Source organism: Balaenoptera ricei, chromosome 2 (assembly GCF_028023285.1).
Source record: "Balaenoptera ricei isolate mBalRic1 chromosome 2, mBalRic1.hap2, whole genome shotgun sequence".
Classification (NCBI taxonomy): domain Eukaryota; kingdom Metazoa; phylum Chordata; class Mammalia; order Artiodactyla; family Balaenopteridae; genus Balaenoptera; species Balaenoptera ricei.
Window position 1 is genome coordinate 101,378,408 of NC_082640.1, and position 21,621 is coordinate 101,400,028.

At 48.2% G+C, this 21,621-nt stretch overlaps 4 protein-coding genes across 6 annotated transcripts; 2 read left to right on the forward strand and 2 right to left on the reverse strand.

The window, feature by feature from the left end:
• Window positions 1-630: 630 nt before the first annotated feature.
• Window positions 631-1,965, reverse strand: HYPK (huntingtin interacting protein K). Of its 2 annotated transcripts, XM_059913421.1 has the most exons (4): window positions 1,740-1,965; window positions 1,351-1,406; window positions 940-991; window positions 631-792 (listed from the first exon to the last, which is right to left on the reverse strand). In XM_059913421.1, the coding sequence occupies exons 1-4, from the start codon at window positions 1,899-1,901 to the stop codon at window positions 697-699; spliced, it is 366 nt and encodes a 121-aa protein (XP_059769404.1). In that variant the 5' UTR covers window positions 1,902-1,965; the 3' UTR covers window positions 631-696. The 2 variants fall into 2 exon arrangements, with proteins under 2 accessions (XP_059769404.1, XP_059769405.1); XM_059913422.1 differs by lacking the exons at window positions 631-792; window positions 1,351-1,406 and having other exon boundaries at window positions 932-991; window positions 1,740-1,933.
• A 553-nt stretch (window positions 1,966-2,518) lies between these two features.
• On the forward strand, window positions 2,519-7,056 carry SERINC4 (serine incorporator 4). Its single transcript, XM_059915202.1, is given in 14 exon segments — window positions 2,519-2,620; window positions 3,114-3,290; window positions 3,466-3,641; window positions 4,109-4,191; window positions 4,320-4,413; window positions 4,670-4,777; window positions 4,779-4,879; window positions 5,065-5,160; window positions 5,265-5,390; window positions 5,794-5,867; window positions 6,305-6,350; window positions 6,492-6,531; window positions 6,533-6,643; window positions 6,837-7,056. Coding segments are annotated over 14 exon segments (1,554 nt in total).
• Window positions 7,057-8,012: 956 nt separating this feature from the next.
• Window positions 8,013-9,780, reverse strand: SERF2 (small EDRK-rich factor 2). Of its 2 annotated transcripts, none has more exons than XM_059913419.1 (3): window positions 9,673-9,780; window positions 8,966-9,074; window positions 8,013-8,368 (listed from the first exon to the last, which is right to left on the reverse strand). In XM_059913419.1, exons 1-3 carry the CDS (start codon window positions 9,677-9,679, stop codon window positions 8,083-8,085), a joined length of 402 nt encoding a protein of 133 aa, XP_059769402.1. In that variant the 5' UTR covers window positions 9,680-9,780; the 3' UTR covers window positions 8,013-8,082. The 2 variants fall into 2 exon arrangements, with proteins under 2 accessions (XP_059769402.1, XP_059769403.1); XM_059913420.1 differs by having other exon boundaries at window positions 8,191-8,345; window positions 9,673-9,779.
• Window positions 9,781-17,930: 8,150 nt separating this feature from the next.
• On the forward strand, window positions 17,931-21,320 carry ELL3 (elongation factor for RNA polymerase II 3). Its single transcript, XM_059913432.1, has 11 exons — window positions 17,931-18,137; window positions 18,381-18,416; window positions 18,761-18,873; window positions 19,003-19,204; window positions 19,294-19,373; window positions 19,509-19,584; window positions 19,768-19,951; window positions 20,035-20,077; window positions 20,204-20,375; window positions 20,606-20,650; window positions 20,727-21,320. Exons 1-11 carry the CDS (start codon window positions 18,006-18,008, stop codon window positions 20,835-20,837), a joined length of 1,194 nt encoding a protein of 397 aa, XP_059769415.1. The 5' UTR covers window positions 17,931-18,005; the 3' UTR covers window positions 20,838-21,320.
• The last annotated feature ends 301 nt before the right edge of the window (window positions 21,321-21,621 follow it).

Sequence of the window (21,621 nt, forward strand, 5' to 3'; positions counted from 1 at the left end):
GAGCTACATTCACCTGCTCATGAATTCTTACAACAACCTATCATATCTATGTACCATTTTATAGTTGAGGAAACAAGCTCAGCAAGGGTGAGTTGGTGATCAAAAATTTGATCAACTTTTAAAGTAAAATTGCTTTCTCTCCAGGTTAGAAAATGGAATCCAAGGTGTAAGTGTTGTGGTTCAGAAAATATTAAATCAAAATCTTTCATAAATTAATTCTATATAAGACATAACTTTTGATAACTTCTATTGTAGTTACCATGTTCCCACCTCAGTACCTAAATTCTAACTCACAGTGGCTTATGAACTGGATTGGTGACTTAAAACTATATACAGTGGCTCCTAGGCAGGTACTGGCCTTTCAGCTGTTCATAAGCTACCCTACAGACACATGCCATGGAGTACAGTAAACTTTGCTGAGACTCTTAAGTGTACCTTGAATGCTGTTGAGGACCAGTCATATGAATGAGCCTGATCTGCCACATAGCATCTGCATCTGAACATGAGGTACTCTTCTACACTGATCCTTCACATAGGTTCATGAAGGGTTATACTCCAACATGTAAATTTCCCACAATAAAATACAATATGATATACATTGCACTTGATCCAAAATGATAAAACTGCAACTTGAAAAAAAAAAGACATCTTTATTGAAGTAAGTTAATCCAGTGCGTAGGTCTGAGAAAACACAAATCAGTTGGTTAGGGCAATAAGAGCCTCTACCACGTTCCCCAAGTGTTCCCTCAAGCTCCGTTCTGCTGCTGCTCGCGAGATCTCCATCTCTGTCATCTGCAGGAAAAGGATCAATGATTTTACCTAAGTCTCCTCCCGGGCATTAATGTGCCAGCAAAACATTCGGACTCTACTTGTTTCAGGAAACAACCCAAATTAAAGAAATCTCCCCCACCCATACACTAGTTAGACATTACTACTCACTATCAGCTCCAGATCTTCCTTCTTGATAGTGACTTTTGCCAGTTCCTTCTCCCTGCAAATATTCATGTACTTAGTCCTCATTCTTTACCTCCACCATAAACTCCCAGAAAGGATTTTTTCCAGCTATGCCTTACAAATAAATGACTCTTGGTAAACACTGTTGACTGAAAATACAAAACGACTCCCACCCTCTCACCTAACATCCCATCCCATCCCATCCCATCCCCTGGAATATTTACAGCAGGCAGCAGGTGTTGCCAGGAGGCCTTTCCTTCCACCAAGAGTAAAGTTGTAAATCTTAGATCTGCAGAAATTGGCGATAGAGTTGAAGAACAGTACAAGGTACAAAGGCCTAACGATGGCTTTTTTTGTCTGGGGGAAAGAGGGGGGCCCGTAGGTAAAACGACTTACCGCTCCTGTTTGGCTTTCTGCTCCCGGGACCGTCTATCCCCAATCACGGACATGGCCTACGGGAAAGACAGATCTAGTTACTGCTCTGCTACCCACAATTCCTAATAATCTAAAATACCAGTAACAAGCGGGTGGGGTGTGTATTCACGATGACGAGCGTACCAGGAACCGGGACCTACGTTTAATTCAACTCTGTGCACCTGAGACCCATTTTAAACCCAATCTCCATCAAGTTCCTTTTCGCAAGCGGCGGGCTCCAATGACGGTTCAGTTTCCCTCTTATCTCCTCCCACCATGGAAATCGAGACCCATGGAGCTGGGCTTCCAGTTTCAGCCTCCAAGCCCCTTCTGCTCTCATCCCTCCCAGACAGGATCCCGGCCAACCTCACCGTCTCCAGATTGGAACTCTGGATCTCCTTCTCTTCCGCATAGTCGGTGACTCGCTCCAGGTCCGCCGCCCCACTGTCATGTTTCCGTGGCTTCTCTGGAGGCCGCTCCGGGCCGCTGGTCTCAGTCTCCAACTCTAGCTCCACGTCCCCCTCGGTCGCCATGTCGATCCCACCGCGCCGCCCCAGAGGCCCGGCCCCGCCTCAGGAAGACTTCCGGTAACTGCCTCGCAACTTCCGCCGGGAGAGGAGGAGGCGGGATCGGCCCTGGGCCACACCTTCTTTGGTGCTCTGGTTCTAGAAGCTTCAGCGAGGAAACCAGTACGCCTCTCAGACTTCCTTTCGGGCTTCTAGTGTTGCTTTCTGCCAGGCCGTGTCCCAGACCTAACCCGTCACCAGTCCAGGCCTTCCCATCCTTACCTCCTCTTCACCTAGGTCCAGCCCACACACCCCAAGGAATTCTGATCAAGACGGATGACGTCTAATCCTAAACCAATTAAGAATGCTAGTCTACAAGCCAGATATGCAAACTGCTCCCTAATCTGGGGAGAACAGGCTGAGTGGCCCAAGGACCCTGGGGAGAAAGTAGTTTCACAGGGACATTTGCATTTACCACATCCTGAAGGTCGGTGTTCTTTTCCTGATGTCCCTCCCCATTCTGCCTTAAACTGGGTGACCAGCCCCGGCACAGCAGGAGTCCAATGGGCTGAGGACAAAAGAAAGGTACTACTTTCTCATCTGCCTTCCATCTGATGGACCTGGGCCTAATCCCTGGGATAAGGATGGTGGGTGCAAAGGCGGTCACAAGCCCCAGCACCTCCCTCCGCCTGGCACAGCAACGCAGTGGAGTCTGCAGTGTCATAGTGAGTCTTCCCTTCTATCAGGTGAGAGGGTACTTGGGCAGAGAGCTCCCTGGAGCAAGCACTATCTGAAAAAGTGGAAGGGAATGGTGGCTGAAGCTGGGGAGGAAAACCCATGGGAGCTGATAAAGATGATAGGCCTTCCTTTCACTTCTGAGGCCCTTCTGCTTCTTTGCCTCTAAGACTACTGATCACTAAACCTCTCCTCCCATGTACCCGGTACCGGATGTTTAGATCCTGGGAAAGATTAGAGGCCAGATGTGACTTAGGCTTTTAGAAAGTTCTGCTCAAGCCTGCAGTTAAGCTCTTATGATGAAAGCTCTACTTGATGTCAGTGGAAGGCAATCCTAAATAGCTTGGAACCAGACAGTCTGAGAATTCCTGAGTGAAAGGAGAGAAGAGAAGGGAGGGGGAAATTTTGGAATTCAGCCTCTTGGGTTAACCTCACATGTACATTAATGTAAGCCTTTCCTCAGCAAATCTCCACCTTGCTGCCCTGCATCTGCTGTACCCTCAGGTGTTCTGCTGTGGGCCTGCTCCCTGTACCTGCTGCTGCCATCCTAGGTGGCCCCCTCTCACGGAGTCTCCTTGTAGCCGCCTGTTCTACATCCTCCTCCATGTGGGGACCTCAGCAGTCTGCTGCCTCCTGCTGTCAAGGATGGTAGTGGAAAGAGTCTGGGGCAAGGCACGTGGGGTAAGTGGGAGGAGGTTGGGGTGCAGCAGGACAGGATAAAAGGAGAAACCCTGAGATAAACAAGAGATTCAGGTTGGGGGAAAGGGACAAATGAGCGGACATACCCTTAAGAAGAAGGTACTTCTCTATGCATGATGACTTGCCCAGCCATTTCTCACATGTACCTTCCCTCCAGATCCAGATGCCCTCAGGGCTTTGTGCCCATCTGTTTGGCCACTCTCACTGCCCAGTGCTCAGCAGCTCTGGGGCTGTATACCAAGTATGTGCAGGAACTGCCACCTTCCACCTGCTGCAGGCTGTGCTGTTGGTCGACCTCCACTCCCCCACCAGCCTGAGAGCACAGCTGCATAAGAGGTGTGTGTGTATTCTTTGGGTGGGGAGGGGATGAGGAGGGAAGTAGACATAAGCTGAGTAAAGGAAATTCCATGATGAAGTAATAGCACTGTAAAAAGACAGAAAACAGGTTAAAGTCCCTGCTTCCACTATACTTGCTGTGTGACCACAAGCCACTTATCCTCTTTGACATTCTAGTTTCTGAAATGGAGATAACAGTGGGGTTACTATATACAAATCTTTTGTCAACTCTAAAACATTGTCCGGATGTTTTTATTTAGGTATCTGCAAGTCAGAATTTGGAATGGGCTGTGATGGGCCTATCTCCAGCCCCTCTCACATGGGACTGGTTCCTCCCTTCCTATACTTAGTTGTCTCTTCTCTCCCTTCCTATAGTTCTGCTTTCTCCTTTGCCTTCCTCCATTGGCACTGTTCACTCTCCTTTGCCTTTTCTTCTGAGTCTGGTTTTCTCTTTCCCTCTTAACCACCTTCTGGCTCCTCAAGCTGCTGTTCCTGCTAGGTCTCTGTGCTGTTGCCTTCTGCATGCCTGATGAGCATCTCTTCCCAGGTACCTTCCATCTCATCCTGATCAGCAGAAGTAAGCTAAAAGATTTTCTAAGAAAAAAAGAGGGCAGGAAGAGGCCCAGGAGTAATGATATCATCAGCTACATTTTCCCACTGGTGCCTCACTTGCAGCCTGGCATTACATTGGCATCTGTAGAGGCTTCACATTCATCCTGCTGCAGTTGGTGCTTATTACAGCCTTTGCCCATTCCTGGAACAAGAACTGGTAAGGAGGACATAACCCTAAAGGCTTCCTGAGAAGTCTGACATTACTAGACCCCGTTGGGTTGGGCAAAGGACATGACAGGTTGATGGTCCCAGAGCTTCCCACTAAGCAGTATCGAAAAGCTCAGGAATGTGAAATGACTGTGGGCCAGGTGGGATGGGTAAGTCTCACCAGTCTTCTGGAAGAGGGGGAATAGCTGATAATGGGTAAAAAGAAGAGTTGGAGCCCCAAGCCATTGCCTATCTCCCACCCCTAGGCAAACAGGTGCAGCCCAAGACTGCCCCTGGTTCCTAGCTGTGCTGCTGACCACCCTAGGATTCTACAGCATGGCAGGTGTAGCAGCTGTGCTTCTGTTCCACTACTACACACCCAGATGGCTGCCTGCTCAACAAGATGCTGCTTAGTCTGCACCTTTGTTGCTGTGGTCTCCTCTCCTTCCTCTCCATCGCTCCCTGCATCCGCCTCAGTGGATACATGCCTTGCAACATTCCAGATTTTGGGGACCTTTAGTATAGCAAATTTCATTAGCCTCCCTACCTCAGTCAATTCTCTGCTTCCCCCAAAGGGTGGGGGGACAGAAGTACAAGTGAGGGTAGAAGTAAAGGAAATTACTACCCTGTAGGCTAAAGCAAGGATTCCCATTCTCCCCAGAGCAGCTCCACTCTGGCCTTCTACAAGCCTCTGTCATCAGCTGCTCTATCATGTACCTGACATTCTCTGCACTGTCCAGCCGTCCTCCAGAGAGTGGTAAGGACAGGACATGGATTTCCCCATGCTAAAACCTTTTTTGCTCCTGCCAAATACCTAACTCTTTGTTCTTACCACCTTTCTCTTCTGTTGCCCCTTCTCAGTAATCCTTCAAGGACAGAATCACACTCTGTGCCTGCCTGGCCTGAGTAAAATGGAACCCCAAACACCAGATACTTCTCTGGCAGTGTTGAGTGCTGGCATCATGTATGCTTGTGTGCTTTTTGCTTGATGCATAAAGGTGTCAAGGGAAAGGTGTGAGAAAAGGGAGGATGCTCAAAAGGACAGGGAACGATGGTCAGGAGACTGTCTTGGACCACGGTTTATTTAAACTTTAGAGCAAGATAAGAGGAAAGCTCCCCATGAACAAAGACAACTTCTAAGAATAGCACTTGTCAGATGATCTGTATGAGATGAAGGGGGTAGGGGAAATGACTTGAGAATTTTTAAATGTATAAAGACTTCAGGGCCCTCACATGAAAAGATTTCTAAATCTTTGGCGGAAAAGGGCTCCAGGAGCGCAGTACCCTCCTGAGAGTTACTAATATGGACCAACCAGCTAGCAGTAAATGCCCTCAGGCAATCCTCCTGCTATTTGACTGGACCAGCTTGAGAACCATCTCTTCCTTCTCAGCAATGAGGCTTCCTACCTTGCTGAGGTATTTGGGCCCTTGTGGATTGTCAAGGTTTACAGCTGTGAGATCCAGGTGAGGATGGAGAGCTCAATATCCCCAATACCCCTCCCCCCTCACACATAGTCACAGACACACACAAATCCTATCAACCTCTACCCAGAATGCTCAGATTCTAGCTGCTATTACCTTTTATTGAGTACCCACAATGTGCTAGGTACTGTGCTAGATACTTTACATACATAATCTCATTTAATTTAATCCTCACAACAACCCTGTGAGGTAGGTATTTGCTCCATTTTACAAATGGAGAAATTGAGGCACAGAGGTTAAACATCTTACCAAAGTTCCCATAGCCAGTTGGTTATATACTGAAGCTAGAATTTGAACCCAGGTGTGCCTCCATTTTTACACCACACCAATCTTTTCAAAGAAGAGGAGTTTCCTATACTGTTACCCAGACATTCTTTTTAAAGTCATTCCAAAACATGCTGCCTTTTGTTTTACAAAAGCCCTCACTCTGTTTCTGCTGCCCTGAAACAGTGGAGCCAGAGGAAGGTGAGTGTCAAGTGAGGATCCATAAGTGTAGATTTCTGCAGAGTGCCAAAGAGCCCTCAAGTGCCTTCACAAAAGAAGATGAGGGAGGAGGGAAGAGGTGTTTCAGCAGCACTGCTGCCAGCAGTCCTTTCCTCTCTCCAGGGCAAAGAGGTGGGGCTGCCAGGCCAGCTAACCGAGAGAGCTCCAGCCCCTCCAGTGCAAGTCCAGCAGCTTTCCTATAGCTATTCTGCCTTCCACTTCGTCTTCTTCCTTGCATCACTCTATGTCATGGTTACCCTCACCAACTGGTTCAGGTAGGATGGAGGCGGGCCTGGGACACTCTTCTGAAAACCTAGCTGTTTTAGGGAAAGAGCAATTCAAGGCCAGTCCCGAGTTCTCAGGACACACACTGGGTCTACCATATGCCATACTCTTCAGTGGGGCGGTAGGACAGATCTAAAAGTCATGGCCCTGCAGATTCTCTAATCAGAGACTTTGGTTCCACAGCTATGAGGGAGCGGAACTGGAAAAGACTTTCACCACAGGTAGCTGGACTACCTTCTGGGTCAAGGTTGCCTCATGCTGGGCCTGTGTACTCCTCTATCTGGGGCTACTACTGGCACCATTCTGTTGGTCCCCAACCCAAGATCCCCAGCCTCCTCTTCAGGCGACACTGTCATCGCGTCAGTATTGCCAGATAACAAATATCCAGTCTAGGTACTTTTAACAAACTGGGGTTCCCTTCAAGTTGTACCCCTAGTCTTGACTCACAGGAGCTGTCCAGCCCAACAAATACCGCAAGGACATAATGGGTAGTTACCTCCCTTTAGGCTGAAGTCAGTAGTATGTCTGACTTGAAAAAAGTGGCCATACACACCCTAATGCCCTGGGCAGAGTATCTGACTCGCTGGAGCTACCGTTATGTATTCACCCCAGCTCAAGAGCCTGACTCCCAAGTCAGCAGCTCAGGAACCAGCAGACAGTGCGGCACCAGCTCCTTCCTGGCTCTCATGGTGGAGATGGGGGCAGGGAAAGACCAACAGGGACTGAAGACTTACTTGGCTCTGCCCTTGGAGATAAAAAGGAAAATAAGGAATTCAGCCCTGGGTACAGGGATTTAAGAAGCCCAGAACCCTAGAACAAACCAGGACACAGGAAGAAAGGAGCACAGAGACTACCCTAGGTTTTAATCCTGATGTTGAGGTCAAAGGAAATGGGATGACAAAAACCACCCTCACATGAGGAATGACAGAACAGAAGAGAATGTGACCACTTGAGAGCAGCTAACCATGGGAAGTCAGTGAGCAGCAGGATCTGGGCCAACTTCCAAGCAGGCAAACAAACTGAGGAAGAATGAGGAAGAGGGGCATAAATTTAGGTCTTGCAGCCTTCCTTCTTAGGACCTCAACTCCATCCGTAGGATGATATTCAGGGTCTGAGTGGGGGACAAAAAAAAAATCACAGAAAAGAAGTCCCTAAGGCTCTTAGAGGATTTCTCTACCACATACCCAGAATACCTGTTTGTTGCAGTACAAAAAAGAATTTTTTCCTGTGATGTTTCACTTAGTCTACATATCCACATCCTTTCAGAGTCTGAAGTTCTCTCCCCTCTTGGTGGGAAAGGGCAGCCATTCCTCCATCCCCATCCCCCCAAATCCCCAGTCAAACCAGGCGCTCAAGGAATTACAAAGCTACTTTTAATACTTTGGGGTGACCCCACAGGAATAAAAAACACTGGGAAGGGGTAACCCCCTCACCCCCAGGAGTGGCCCAGGGGCAGAGAGGCTACCTGAGGGGAAGGAAGCACAAAAGGGACTCGCTGCAGACTCAGGGCAAAGGGAATGCCATCGGTGCTGGGACCTGTGAGCACTACAGGAGAAAACGCGAGCGTGGTGGGACTGGCTCCAGGCACACAGGCGAAGGGCAAGAGGGTTGGACACGAAGCCACAAAGCTACTTGGGTTCCTCCTTCTTCTCGTTTGCCTTTTTCTGCTTCTGCTGCATGATCTCCGAGTCCCTGGGGGTAGAGATGATGGGGCACTGGGAGGTACCAGAGGGCAAAAAGGACAAGATGCAGGGGGATGAAGGGCACAAAGGATAAGATGGAAGTGGATGGGACAAAATTCAGCATGTGGCTGCTGTATTCCCACCCTAGGAGAACAAGAGGAAGAGAGCTGAGGCTCAAAAGGCAATCAGTCTCTATCTGGCTATTGCCCAAGGGGTCAGAAGTCTGGCCACACAGGCCCAAGGCTATTCTGCACTGAGTACCACACCCAGCAACACCAGTGAGAAGGCTGGGAGAAGGGAGAACAAATGAACAGCAAGGAGGGCCAAAAGTACTGGGCTGTCATAACCACTACTGCATTTGAAATGTGAAGCTCCCTGCCCTTGCCCTTAAGGTCAGACCCGGGGGCACTCAGAAATCAGACAGAGGGCAGCACCCGCCCCAGTCCCTTCCTATAAGGCTGTGAGCTAACAATTTAGAGGGTGAGAGGAATAAAACCCTAGAGGAAACAATGCACTCTGCCCCTCACGCCTAGTCCAGATGTAAGCTCTGAGCTAACTCTCTTTCCAGGTACAACCCTTGGTCTAGACCCAGGTCTCATCCCACCCCTCCCCTCCCCTCCCTGGGGCTACCTCTGCTTGCGGGCGGCAGCAGAAAGCCCGTCATCTCGGCGCTTTCCCTTAACCGAGTCGCTCTGCTTTTTCATATTCTTCTGGCGGGCGAGCTCGCGCTGGTTACCGCCTAGAGAAAGAAGATAAAAGGTGAGACGCGAGGGCCTTTCTGGCCACACACCAGCGACCCTCTCCCCTCACCGGACACTCGTAGGGTCCAACACTTCATTGCCGGGGCGCCGACACCGGCCCTTTTCGGAGCCTAGGCTGCAGATTGGGCGGAGGGGGGACCTGCCACGGGGCAGGTCAAGTGGGGAGTGGACGGAGGACGGTCCTGAGGAGCCCGCTAGAAGCGTGCTTCAAATTTCGGGGCAGCATGGGGGCCCAGACAGGGGGTGGCGGTTATGTGTACACAGTCTGGGTCTCTGTGGGGGATGGGCAGGGATCTGGAATGGGGGGCTCTGGGTCTATCACAGGAGCGCAGGGTTTCTTCCCACACCGCAAAGCGTCGGGGAGGGCCTTTGCCTGACGAGGTGGGGAGGTTCTCAAGAAGTGTCTCGGTGGGCAAAGGGTCGATTTCCGGGCTCCAAGTGTGAGGGTCGCTAAACAGCGCTCCTAGAGAAAGGTCTCGTTGGGGTAGCCAAAACGAGGTCAATGCCGAGGTTCGGCAGTCGTGTTTAGGATGGAAAAGGAGAAAAGGGCAAGAGGAGGGGGGTCTCAGTGCTCACGGGTCATGGCGACGGCAGCAGCTCCGGCCTGCCTCCGTTGCGTCCCCTCGTTCAGTACGACGTTGCAGGCCCCGCCCCTTTCTCGAACCGTAACGAAGTTGTCTTTTCCTCCCCGCCCCTTCGAGCCCGGGAGCCGATTCCCATTGGACAGGAAGAAACACGTGGGGTCCGCGAGCCACGCTGGAGGTCGGGCGGATAAGGGGCGGAGGTTCGCAGGCCGAGCGCGCTGCGTGGGGCGGGGCTTTCCGAGCAAGTCGTTAGGTCGGGAGGGGAGAAAGTAGGCCAGGTCACGTGGGCAGAGTGGGGTGGGGGGAAGGGGTGAGGGTGGCGATGTGGCGCTCCCGCGGGCTTGGGCACGTGACCTAGCAGAGTGCCCTCATATGGGGACGGTTTGGGACACGGACAGACTCACTCGGAACGTAGGGGGAACAGAGGGCTGCGGGTTCGTGGGGGCTGAAATGGTCCGGCCGGTGCTGTTACCAAGACTCTGGGACTAAACTTGCCCCTGTTACCTAGGATCCCCCCCCAACCAACCACCTGTTTAGACACTTGAGTTTGCATACTATGTAAAATCGTGTACAAACGCAACTTCAGAAATCCCTTTCTAACCACATTGTTCCCCCATCCCAAACTCCTCCAGTATAGAAATTCGCATCCACATCCCATATGTCCTAAAACTTTGGTCCTGTTCATAACCGCATAGAAGCTTCAAATATGTAGCTTGGAAGTATTGGAGGACCCCAAAATCACGGACTATGGAGTTGGATCAGGGACTAAGAGATTGGAAAATCGACATGCAATGTCCATTTCTCCCTCTGACATTTCCCCACTGTACTGTACTATCTCCACCATCTCCACTAACCACACCTCGTTTGTAATTCGTAATTGAATAGGGCGGGAAGCTTAGATTTCCCACTAAAATCGCTCTCATTCCCAGTTTCACTAATCTATGTACAAGACTCCCCACCAGTCCCAAGGAATTCACGGGATAAAGGAGAAATGCTTAGGAAATCTCACAGGAAAGGACTGGTTGTAAATTTTAACTTCTGATTCTCTTCAGCTAGTGCCCACAGCAGAACCAAGCTGAGGCTGGCACTTGAGACTGGCTTCTTTCTCAACATAGAGCTGAGGGAAGACAATAAACCTCATTCACTACCATCCTCACAATTTTTGCCATACCCAGGTATCACTTGAACTACTACTATTTATTACTTTAAAATTTTTTACCAGGGTTGGTTTTTTTTCTTTTTTGGCTGTGCTGTGTGGCTTGTGGGGATCTCAGTTCTCCCACCAGGGATTGAACCTGGGCCTCTGCAGTGAAAACACCAAACCACTAAACCACGAGGGAACTCCCTGTATCAGTTTCAAATGAAGGATATAACCCAAACTTCATATTCCTTTAGTAAACTTTAAATCAGTATCACCTGCCCACAAAGAGAAAGTAACTATAAAAGGAAATACAATGGAAAGGAAATATATTATTAAATTCTACCAAAATAACATCACTGTCAAAGCTACTGAACCTGGGGCCTGCCCTCTCTTTCTCAGAGAGAGAAATTAACAAGTGTTATAGAGGTAATAAGGCATAAGTCTTCCAAACTGAAGCTTTTTCTTGACGTCATCAGAATATTGAAAAGCATTTAATTTTTATACTTTCAGTGTTACTTACTGCTATGTCTCTATACTATTAAAATTACTTCTTATATCACCAGTAGCATATATCCCACCCTTTGGTACATACCAAATGTAATAGCTCAACATTGGTGGCACACATAACAATGTGCAAATTCTGACTCTGCCACTTACTGGATTTGGTTTTGGACAATCATTTTTTCCATGCTTCAATTCCTTTATATGAAAAATGGGAATAATATCTACCCCTTAGTGTTGTGGAAAAGATTAATATAGATAACTTAATATAAAGGACTTGGCCCATAATAGGCACTTGGTTAATGTCCTCTCCATCTCCCTTTGGCAAGTCCTAAAACCTCCTCTTCCTTCTCCAAATTCCTCTAACTCCTGAGTAGTAGCCAGTCTCTGAAATGGCCCCTAATAATCCCTCCCTTCTGGTATTCACATCCTTGTGTAATCGTCTCCCACACTAAATCAGGGTTGGTCTATGTGACCAATAGAATATGGCAGAAGTGATGGTATATCACTTCTGATGCTAAAAGACATTGCAGCTTCTGCTTTCCTTTCTGTCTTGGATCACTGGCTCAGGGAGAGCCAGCTGCCATGTCAGGAGGAGAGGCCCATGTGGTGAAGAACTGTGGCCACTGGCCAACAGCCAGAGGGCAGAGAAAATACCTCCACTTTAACTTAGCACGAGGTTGAGAGTTAGGGACCCAAGGCTCTGAGAGAAGGAGGTGAGGCAGGATTTAGGGACCCCACATATAAAGTGAGAAGATGAGGAAACTGGACTTCAAGGGTGGGGACAACATCTGCAGACCTATAGCAACAGACTGACCACAGTTCACAAAAAGAATTTGGACTATCTGGCTTCCTAGCCCCCAGGTTCCAATGGGTCCCCTTGCATATAGAGAGACTACAGAACCAGCCCCATGGAGAAAACTGAGCTAGCCAGGGATGAGTGAAATAGTGCAGGATGAGGAAGCAAGTTCTCTTTTGGCACCTGCTACCTCTTTATCAACTCCAGCTGCTCAGGTGGGTGAGAGAGTGGAACAACCCTGTAACCAGTTTCCTCTTATTAACTCACCCCACTCTACCCCCATGCTCAAGAGTCTATTTCCAATCCTAACAGAACCTAGGCTGGTTGCCACACCTCCCTCCAGTCTAACTTTTCCAGGAATTGCCAAAGAAATCACTCATTCTTTCAACAAATATTCATTGTGTTATGCACCAACAATGTACCAACTACTGTATTAGTCATTAGGTATACAGTGATGAACAGAACATGTATATCGCCATACTCAAGGAACATATAGTGTGGAGAAGAAGAAACAGCTCTCTCTATATATATAATACATATATAGGTATTTCTCTGTGTGTGTGTGTGTGTGTGTGTGTGTGTGTGTGTGTGTGTGTGTATATATATATGTATGCAAATCAATTGTGATAATTGCTTTGAAAGAAACGAACAGATTTTACACAAGGATGATATTCAAAAGAGTTAACAGGGCACACAGCATAAGCACCTATCCATCAAAATAGATGTCAGTTTAATCTGAATAAAGACTATCTGTAAACAATTTTTCTACCTCTCCTGGTAAGAAATCGTACTACTGCTGGTTCTGTGAAGGGAGTATATCTGTAGACCCTAACTTTGATTACGGAAGTGAAGCAAGTGATAACTGAGCTGAGACAAAAGGAGGAGGATTTAGCCAGGGCAAGGGGTGGGAGGAGGCGGGGGAGAACATTTTAGGAGAGGAAACAGCGTGTGTGAAGGCCCTAAGGTCCTGCTCCCTCAGGCCATCCCATCAGGAGCCACAAGGTTAGTGGATAGGTAACAGGCTGGATAGGTAGGTAGTAGGAGAGTCACTAATGCCTAGTGAGCATGGTATGAAACTAGGTCAGGAAGAAGGTAGGGTAGTGATATGATCTGAGTCACTACTGCTAATACCACTACTCGCTAACATTGAGCGCTTATTAAGTATATTAAGTTTACTTTTCTTATTTGGGCCTTACAATGACCTTTTGAGGTGTCATTATTCCCTTTCTACCTATTTAGAAACTTTGGCACAGGCAGGTTAAATAACTTTCCCAAGGAAGCACAGGTAATAAAGTGTGGGGCTGAAGGTTTAACCCAGTCCCTGCTCTTCAGCAGCAAGATGTAAATTTTGAAGAGATCACTCCGTGGAAGGAAAGTGGATTAGAGCAGGTAAATGGAAATGGGGAGACCAGTCAGGAGGCTATCACAGAGATCCAGGATGCTAGGCCTAATTGGGTAACAGATAATTGAAATGCAGTTCAGACCAATTTGGGCAAAAGGGGGAATTTGTTGGCTTACATAACCAAACTGGGGCATGGGCTGGGGTGTGAATGACTAAAACCGATGACAGGGGGATGCCTCCCCATCTCTTTGCTTTATTTTCTCAGATCCAGATCCCTTGACATGATAGGAAATGGCCACCAATGGTCCCTGCCCTCACATATCACAGTGTGTCCAAGAGAGAGGGTCTGAGTCTCTTCCTTTAAATTTAGTTTTTAAAACCCCAGGACAGGACTCTGATGGTTTAGGTGCCTACCTTTGTGGTGAGGAGGTGGTGTGGGGCAGGATATAATGAGAGCAGCCCCCACCAGAACCATATGGATAGTATGGGGAAGGAACAGGTTTATCAAAGAAAGGGAGTTTGTTCCCCAGAAAAGGAGGATGCTAGACAGATCAAACAAAAGATGTCCATTACATCAGGGAACAGAAGATAGCCACTTGGACCAAAATGGTGGCAGCAGAAATGGCAAAAGTGTGCAGCTTCAAAATATATTTTGGGTATTCAGTTAGAGAGGAAGATACTATTGATTTCTGGGTTCTTCATCAAGTATTAAGCATACACCTATTAAGTGCCAGACACTTCTAGGCAGTGGGTATACAGTGGTGAACAAAACTGACATGGTTTTGACCTCATGAAGTTAACACTTTAGTGGAGGAGACTTACAATTCACAAGTAGCCAAACCAAACAGTATGAAGTTACAACTTGTGTTAAGTGTTAAAAGAAAAACAAAATTGCAAGGACAAAGAATAATGGGAGAGACCCACTTCTGTGGTGACTTTTTTTTTTTTTTTTGGCCACGCAACGCAGCTCATGGGATCTTAGTTCCCCGACCAGGGATCAAACCCAGGCCCTTGGCAGTGATAGCATGGAGTCCTAACCACTGGACCACCAGGGAATTCCCTGTGGTGAGTTTTAAACTGAGGCCTGTAGGAAAAGTAGAAGAACGCTCCAGCAGTGCAGTTGAATTCCAAACATTTCTAACATCCCTCCTTTAACAAAGAAGAGCAATACAGTTTTAGGAAATTTTTTCCCTCCCTATATTCCAAGAGTGGTCCTGAATGGCTAAGTCAATCAAAGTAAACTCATCACTCTTAGCATTACTGGCTCAGGATTGCCTAAACCATGCATGATATTCACCTTGTGACAGTTATAGGTTTAGGAGTTAGCATATGACCTAAATTGGCCTTATCAGACCAAAGGGAAGGACTTTTGTTCCATTGTGGAGACAGACAGTACTCTCTCCCACTGACTTGAATAAGGATTCACATAACCCTTACTGCTTTTGGCTTCTATGACCTTGAAGGACACGCCTTAGGTTGAAGCAAAGTGAGTGGCAGGAGGAAACTTGGTCCCTGATGATGCTCTTGGGCCACTGAATACATCAACTGTAATATTTGTTCTCTCTCTGAGCTTCCTGCTATGAGAACCACCATACGTATTTGTTTTTTGTGTAAGCTGCCTTGAGTCAGATTTCTGTAACTTCTGCCAAATACATTTTAAGCAATACACAGACAATAGAAATAGCATATGCCAAGAACCTGAGATGGGAAAAAGCTTGAATAATTAGAGAAATTACAGGGATCACATAATGAAATGATCCAGTAAGATTATCTTAAAGTGCAACCAGCCCTCTCCATGCATATTAAGCTTCTAGTCAGATTTTAGTGCCTTGCTTGTAGAGATGAGTAGATAGCTGAGGATCAGCAAGCATTGGAGAAAACACTTTTAACATAAAAATAGGCCAAAACAAAACAGAAACAGAAAATAAGGTCTTAGAGGATCAGAAACAATTCCAGAAACAAAAGAAAGTGGGAGGGGGGACTATAATTAGTACCCTTAGAAATGAAGAGGATATTGAACAAAAACAGGGGAGCTATAAAAAACAAACATTCAGAGAATAATAAAGAACTCTTGGAAATTAAAAATACGATAAAAGCATTGGAAGATAAAACTTGAAGAAATAGTCAAGAAAATTGGGCAAAAAGATAGTGATGGAGAGGAAAAAATTTAAAAATTAGGCAATCAGTTCAAGAGGTCCAACATCTGTGTTATATGAGTTTCAGAATGAGAGGAAAGAATGAGAGGGGGCCCACTGAGTGCCCAGCACAAAGAATAAGAAAAGATCGATGCCACAACATACTAGAACACTGGAGTCAAAGAGAAGATCCTAAAGGTTTCTGAGATACAAAATAGGTCACATACAAAGGATGAAGAATCAGAATTACTTCAGACTTGTCAGCAGCAACACTGGAATCCAAAAGACAGTGAGTGATGTCATCAAATATCTGAAGAAAAATAACAACCAAATTTTTTTACCCAGTCAAGCTATCAATTAAGTAGAATAGAATAAAGACACACAGTTTCAAAGGACTTATCTACCATGCACCCTTTCCAGGAATCTATTGGAGATGTACTCCACCAAAATGAGGGGGTAAATCAAGGAAAAAAGTAGTAGAATTCAGGAAAAAAGGGCATCCAATATAGGAGATAAGGAAATCCCCAGGCTGTTTGAAGGGAGACCCCAGGATGATAACTTTGCAGCAGGCTTAGAGAAGCAACTATTTCAGAGTGGAACAGGAGAATGAAAGGGTCTGGAGGTATATATCTAAGGAAAAAAATGGAAATTTATAAAACTGATAAGTTTTATAACTGATAAAATTGATAATATAACTGATTATATTTGAATATATGAGGAGGAAATTTCCACTTCTAGAGGAACATATTAGAATTAATTGATATAAAAAAAGAATTAATTGATAATAAGTACATACAGGGGCTTCCCTGGTGGTGCAGTGGTTGAGAATCCACCTGCCAATGCAGGGGACAAGGGTTTGAGCCCTGGTCTGGGAGGATCCCACATGCTGCGGAGCAACTGGGCCCGTGTGCCTCAACTGCTGAGCCTGCGCTCTGGAGCCCACGAGCCACAGCTGCTGAGCCTGCCTGCCACAGCTGCTAAAGCCCGTGCGCCTAGAGCCTGTGCTCTGCAACAAGAGAAGCCACCGCAATGAGAAGCCCACGCACAGCAACGAAGAGTAGCCCCCTCTCCCCACAACTAGAGAAAGCCCATGTGAAGCAAGAAGACCCAATGCAGCCAAAAATTAACTAATTTTTTTTAAAAAGTCAAATTTAGGGAGTTCCCTGGAGGTCCAGTGGTTAGGATTTGGTGCTTTCATTGCTGTGGCCTGGGTTCAATCCCTGGTGGGGGAACTAAGATCTCAGAAGCTGCGGGGTGTGGCCAAAAAATAAAAATCAACTTTATTGAGGTATAATTTACAGACATTAAAATAGATACATTTTAAGTGTGCAATTTGATGAGTTTTGACAAATGTATAGATAATTTGATTTAGGGTGAAGGGCATTAAGGTCATCTGGGATTATGCCCGTCCAGGGATTTAGCAGAGGTATCCTAGCTAGGAAAGAGAACAACACCAGGGCTCTTGGGAGACATACCCAAACAGGGACAAGTGGAGACACCAAGGGCCGACATGAGATTGGTCCTGGGTTCTCACTGCACCAGGATCTGGACCTCCAGAATGTCTGGAAACTTCATGGCACCTCTTGGTCCTCCTGAGGGAGTGAGCCTGCTCCCTTTCACACCAGTGTCCACCAATCTCACGTGTATAGTCCAGGAAGGGAGACCTGGGACTGAGTTCTCCCTCTCCACTGCCCTGCAACTTTCCTGCCACCAACCACGGCCCCCATCTCTGCCCATCGATGCCCATCTGCTTGCGACAGCCAAGCTTCACTGCTGCCAAAAACGGGGCCTGATTTTCTCTCCATTCATAGTTAGAAACCGGCTTCGGGTTCGCCGCAGTACGTAGGGCAGGGAAAAGCAAAAGCGCTAGGCCAGGTGTTGGCGTCGGGAATCCCCCTTCGGGTCCGCCAGCCTCCGGTCCCTTGGGGCTCTTGGCGTGATGGGCTGGGCCCGACCAGCAACCAGTAGCTGTTGCTGTCTCCCGCCCCTCTGCGTCTAGAACCCTCGAGGGGTTGCAGGTTCAGCTTCACTTAGAGACCGAAACTCTCAAGTGTTCAGGTTAGGTGGAAAAACTGAGGCAGGACTGGGGACTGGTGAGAGGTCTGAAGCTGGCTGCAGACTTTCTCCCCGGAACTGGGAGAGCACCTTCCGAAAGCCCAAAAAGCGCATGCCAATCCAAGAAGAAACCGCTGGGGTCGGTGCTAACATCTGGGGGAGAGCGAAGCGCCGCCCACGCGAGCGGGAAATCCCAGAGGTGGGGCTGGCTGGGGGTGGGGCCGGGGGTGGGGTCCCGGCGGGGGGCGGGGCCTACCTGGGCTATCGGGTGTGCCAGCCTAGCCCTGCACAGCGGAGGTGGTAGTGGCCCTGGTCTGTGGCTCCCGTCCTATTTGCTCTGAACCTCGCAGCCATGGAGGGACCCCAGGAGCTTCTGAGGGGGAAGCTCCGGCTCTGCTTCACCCCCGCTGCCCGGACCAGCCTCCTGCTGCTCAGGCTCAACGACGCGGCGCTGCGGGCGCTGCAACAGTGTCAGCGGCAACAGGTACGGCCGGCCCGGGCCCCATCCTCTCCATCCCCTACCCCTCGGGAAGTAGGGCCTCAGCCGGCGACCCTGCCGAAGGGGCCTGGGGATGGGAAGCAGCATCCTCAGTCTCCGGCCTCCCCACCTCTCCAAGTGAAGCCTGCGAGGCAGGTCCCCCCACCCCACCCCCACCCCGGGCACCCGACGCCGGATCCGGGACGCTGCTTCACCTGCTCTTAGCTCAAGTCTGTGCTCTCCCCGCAGGTTCGGCCAGTGATTGCTTTCCAAGGCAACCGAGGGGTAAGCGCGGGCCTGGGGTGTGTGGAGGTGGAGTGCAGGGAGAACAGACATGGGCTCCAGAAAGGCACCGTCAGGGCGGGAGGCTGAGGGCAGTCAAGGTCTGAGGAAGTTTCGAGAATTGAACCCCAAATGGGGTGAGGGGCTGCTGGGTTGTGGTCCCAAGAGGCTGCGGTTGAAGAGACTGTGCCGTCTTAGCCTCCTGAGGAACTCAGGCCCAGCTGCACCTGGTGTGCTAATAAGCCCCGTGGGACCCATCTTCAGGCTTAGGCTGGCTCAGGGAGGAGTGGCATCGATAGTAGGAGGAACTGACTTTCATAGAGCTTACGGTCTCCTTTCACCCACAGTATTTGAGGCTCCCAGGTCCTGGCTGGTCCTGCCTCTTTTCCTTCATAGTGTCTCCGTGTGGACAGGAGGGCCCTGGTGGTGGCTTGGACCTTGTGTGCCAACATTTAGGCAGGTAAGGGGAATAGGTAGCAGGTAAGAAAGAGTTTGTGCAAAGTCTGGGAAGGGGATATCCAGAGGTGCTTCAAAGTTCTCCACCTTCCTGTTTTTTGTTTGTTTTTTGTTTTAAACCACCTCTTTCCAGATCTGGGCCTAACCGCCTCCACTGCCTGGGTCCACTCAGGGAGCGCCTCACTATTTGGGCAGCCATGGATTCTATCCCAGCCCCATCTTCAGTTCAGGGTCACAACCTGACTGAAGATGCCAGAGATCATGAGAGCTGGCAGAACATGGGAGACTATTCTGCAGGAGACACAATTTCAAAGCCACAGATGGCACTAGAAGAGGTAAGGCCAGAAACTGCAGGGAGTTGGGATAAGGTGGGGCAAAGCCTGAAGCCTAGGGAGCCATGTGCCCCTACCACTTTCCCTGCCAGGTGCCAGATCCACTGGCAAGCAGCCAAGAACAGTCACTCCCAGGATCCTTGAGGGAACACATGGCGCAGTGGGAAGTGAGGTACTTGGGGGCAGGGTGGGACTAATCTGGGAAGCCCTGGTATTGTCTTCTCTAATCTCCACCCTAAATGCTGTAAAAAGGGATCTAGCCCTACCCTTGGCTTCTTCTCTCCCATTCCCTCTTCAAATATCCTAGGAACCAGAGCCATCTTCCAAACAGAGAGCCTGATCAGGTACTGCCTTCCTCTGCTCGCCAGAAACACGTGGACAAGGTAAGTTGTAATAGCAAGGGTTTTTCAAAGAGAGTTGTGTCCAATGAGGCTAAAATTTAAAAATTGGGACCTTATCATTTTCATGGTCCCAGAGCTCATTATATGGAAGTAATTTTTAAGAGAAGGACAGACTAGGAGGCTTCTGGCTTACTGTTCATGTGACCGAGATATTTTCTCCAACAGAAACGTCCAGCACCTGCAGCTACTGTAAAACTAAAAGAAAAGAGGCTCAGATCTCTGTCTCTAGCTCCAAGTCCCCTACAAGGGCTGCCTAGTCAGGAGCTACAGGAGGGAGAAGATTGGGAGCAAGAAGATAAAGATGAAGACATTAGCCCCAGGCTGGTGCACAGTCCCTCAGTTCAAGCAGGTGAGTTAATGGGAGGAGGGTGAAACTGCCATAGTGGGGGAAAAAAAGCCTATCATCACCTTCATGTCTTGCTTCCTTCCTAGACCCTGAATCCCCAAGCCCTGAAGAGGTACCAGATTACCTCCTGTGAGTTCCCTGCCATTTCCAATTTTATCAAGCCTTGTGCATATGAGATATTAAGGTAAACTTCCTGGGAGCTGGAAGCTTTGGGGGGCAATGATATTGAAGGTGACAATACTCTGCTCCTGGCAGGCAATACAGGGCCATCCACAGCGCAGAACAGCACCATGCTTACAAGCAGGACTTTGAGACAGATTATGCTGAATACCGCACCCTGCATGCCCGTGTTGGGGCTGCAAGCCAAAGGTTCAGAGAGCTGGGAGCAGAGATGAAGAGCGCTCAGCGAGGAACTCCAGAACACAAGGTAAGGGCTGGATGGGCCCAGGCTGGCTCCTGAGCTCTACTGGCCGTAAACTCCTGGCTAACTGCCCATAATCCTGTTTGTTCAACGACCAACGTGACAAGCAAGCCAGTTTTGAGGGAAAAATTAGTCTGTATAATTTGGTAGAATGAGAAGGGAAGTTCCTTCACTCCCTAAGAGAACTGGAGCTTTTTTCTTAAGGTTAAACTTGGTGCTAACATTTTCTGTTTCAGATGCTGGAAGAAAAGATAGTCCAGGAATACAAAAAGTTCAGGAAGGTAAGACCAGGCCTGGGAATGGTAGCAAAAAGGCAGAATTGACTTTTTTTTTGACATGCATGCTTTTTCTCTGCAGCGGTACCCAGGTTACAGGGAAGAAAAGCGCCGCTGTGAGTACCTGCATCAGAAATTGTCCCACATTAAAGGTCTCATCCTGGAGTTTGAGGAAAAGAACAGGGGCAGCTGAAGATGACAGAGGGCTCTTTACCCTCTGCCCAGTATGCTATGAAGGAACAAAGCAGCTATTAACTAGAATACAACTGTCTGCTCTTCTTATTGCTGAGTCCATGGTGGGAAGTAGGAGAGCTGCTCTAGGTTCTTAAGGTTTGGTTTTCATATTGCCATATTTAAATTTTTAGGGCATGGGCACAGTGCCAAGACTCCACAGCTGTGCCCAGGAGACTAGGAAAAGTAGCAGAGACTTGGCTTCTCCACCTTTAGTTCAGCCAAGTTATTTTTAAATCCTGAGAAATGATACCATTTCCAGGACAAGATACCTTGAGAACATCAGAATTTACTTGGTAGCGTCCCTTAAGAAACAATGAAAACTTTTGGTAACAGAACTAAAGGAACTTGTAATACAACTGGATATAATGGGAAAGGGCTTGGGTGTTACCCATGTACTGAAAGTGAATTCTTTTACAAACATGGCTAAAAAATTAAAACTGATTGCTTCTGTGTCAAGTTTGTTTTCCTTGAATCCTCTTACCCATGGCTGTGTATATGAACCAGTTCTGGGGCTCCCTAAAAAATCAGATCCCCAGATCCCAGCCCAGGTCTTATGAATTAGAATCTCCAAGATTATGGTTAGGCATCTTTACTTTTTCAAAGCACTATGGATGACCCTGATATATATTTTGCTATGAGGCTCTATCAAATCTTGTAATTCAGTGGTCCCCAACCTTTTCGGCACCAGGGACCGGTTTCATGGAAGACAATTTTTCCACATGCTGGGGCGAGGGGGCGGCGGT

Bases quoted from the DNA above. Each gene is read 5' to 3' on its own strand.
- HYPK (XM_059913421.1), bottom strand. From the start codon at position 1,901: ATGGCGACCGAGGGGGACGTGGAGCTAGAGTTGGAGACTGAGACCAGC. The intron at 992-1,350 runs GTAAGTCGTTTT...GAATATTTGCAG, and splicing joins CAGAAAGCCAAACAGGAGCG to GGAGAAGGAACTGGCAAAAG. The intron at 793-939 runs GTGAGTAGTAAT...CTTTTCCTGCAG, and splicing joins AGGAAGATCTGGAGCTGATA to ATGACAGAGATGGAGATCTC.
- SERF2 (XM_059913419.1), bottom strand. The intron at 8,369-8,965 runs GTAGCCCCAGGG...GGTACCTCCCAG, and splicing joins GCTGCCGCCCGCAAGCAGAG to TGCCCCATCATCTCTACCCC.
- ELL3 (XM_059913432.1), top strand. From the start codon at position 18,006: ATGGAGGGACCCCAGGAGCTTCTGAGGGGGAAGCTCCGGCTCTGCTTC. The intron at 19,374-19,508 runs GTACTTGGGGGC...CAAATATCCTAG, and splicing joins ATGGCGCAGTGGGAAGTGAG to GAACCAGAGCCATCTTCCAA. The intron at 19,952-20,034 runs GTGAGTTAATGG...CTTCCTTCCTAG, and splicing joins CAGTCCCTCAGTTCAAGCAG to ACCCTGAATCCCCAAGCCCT.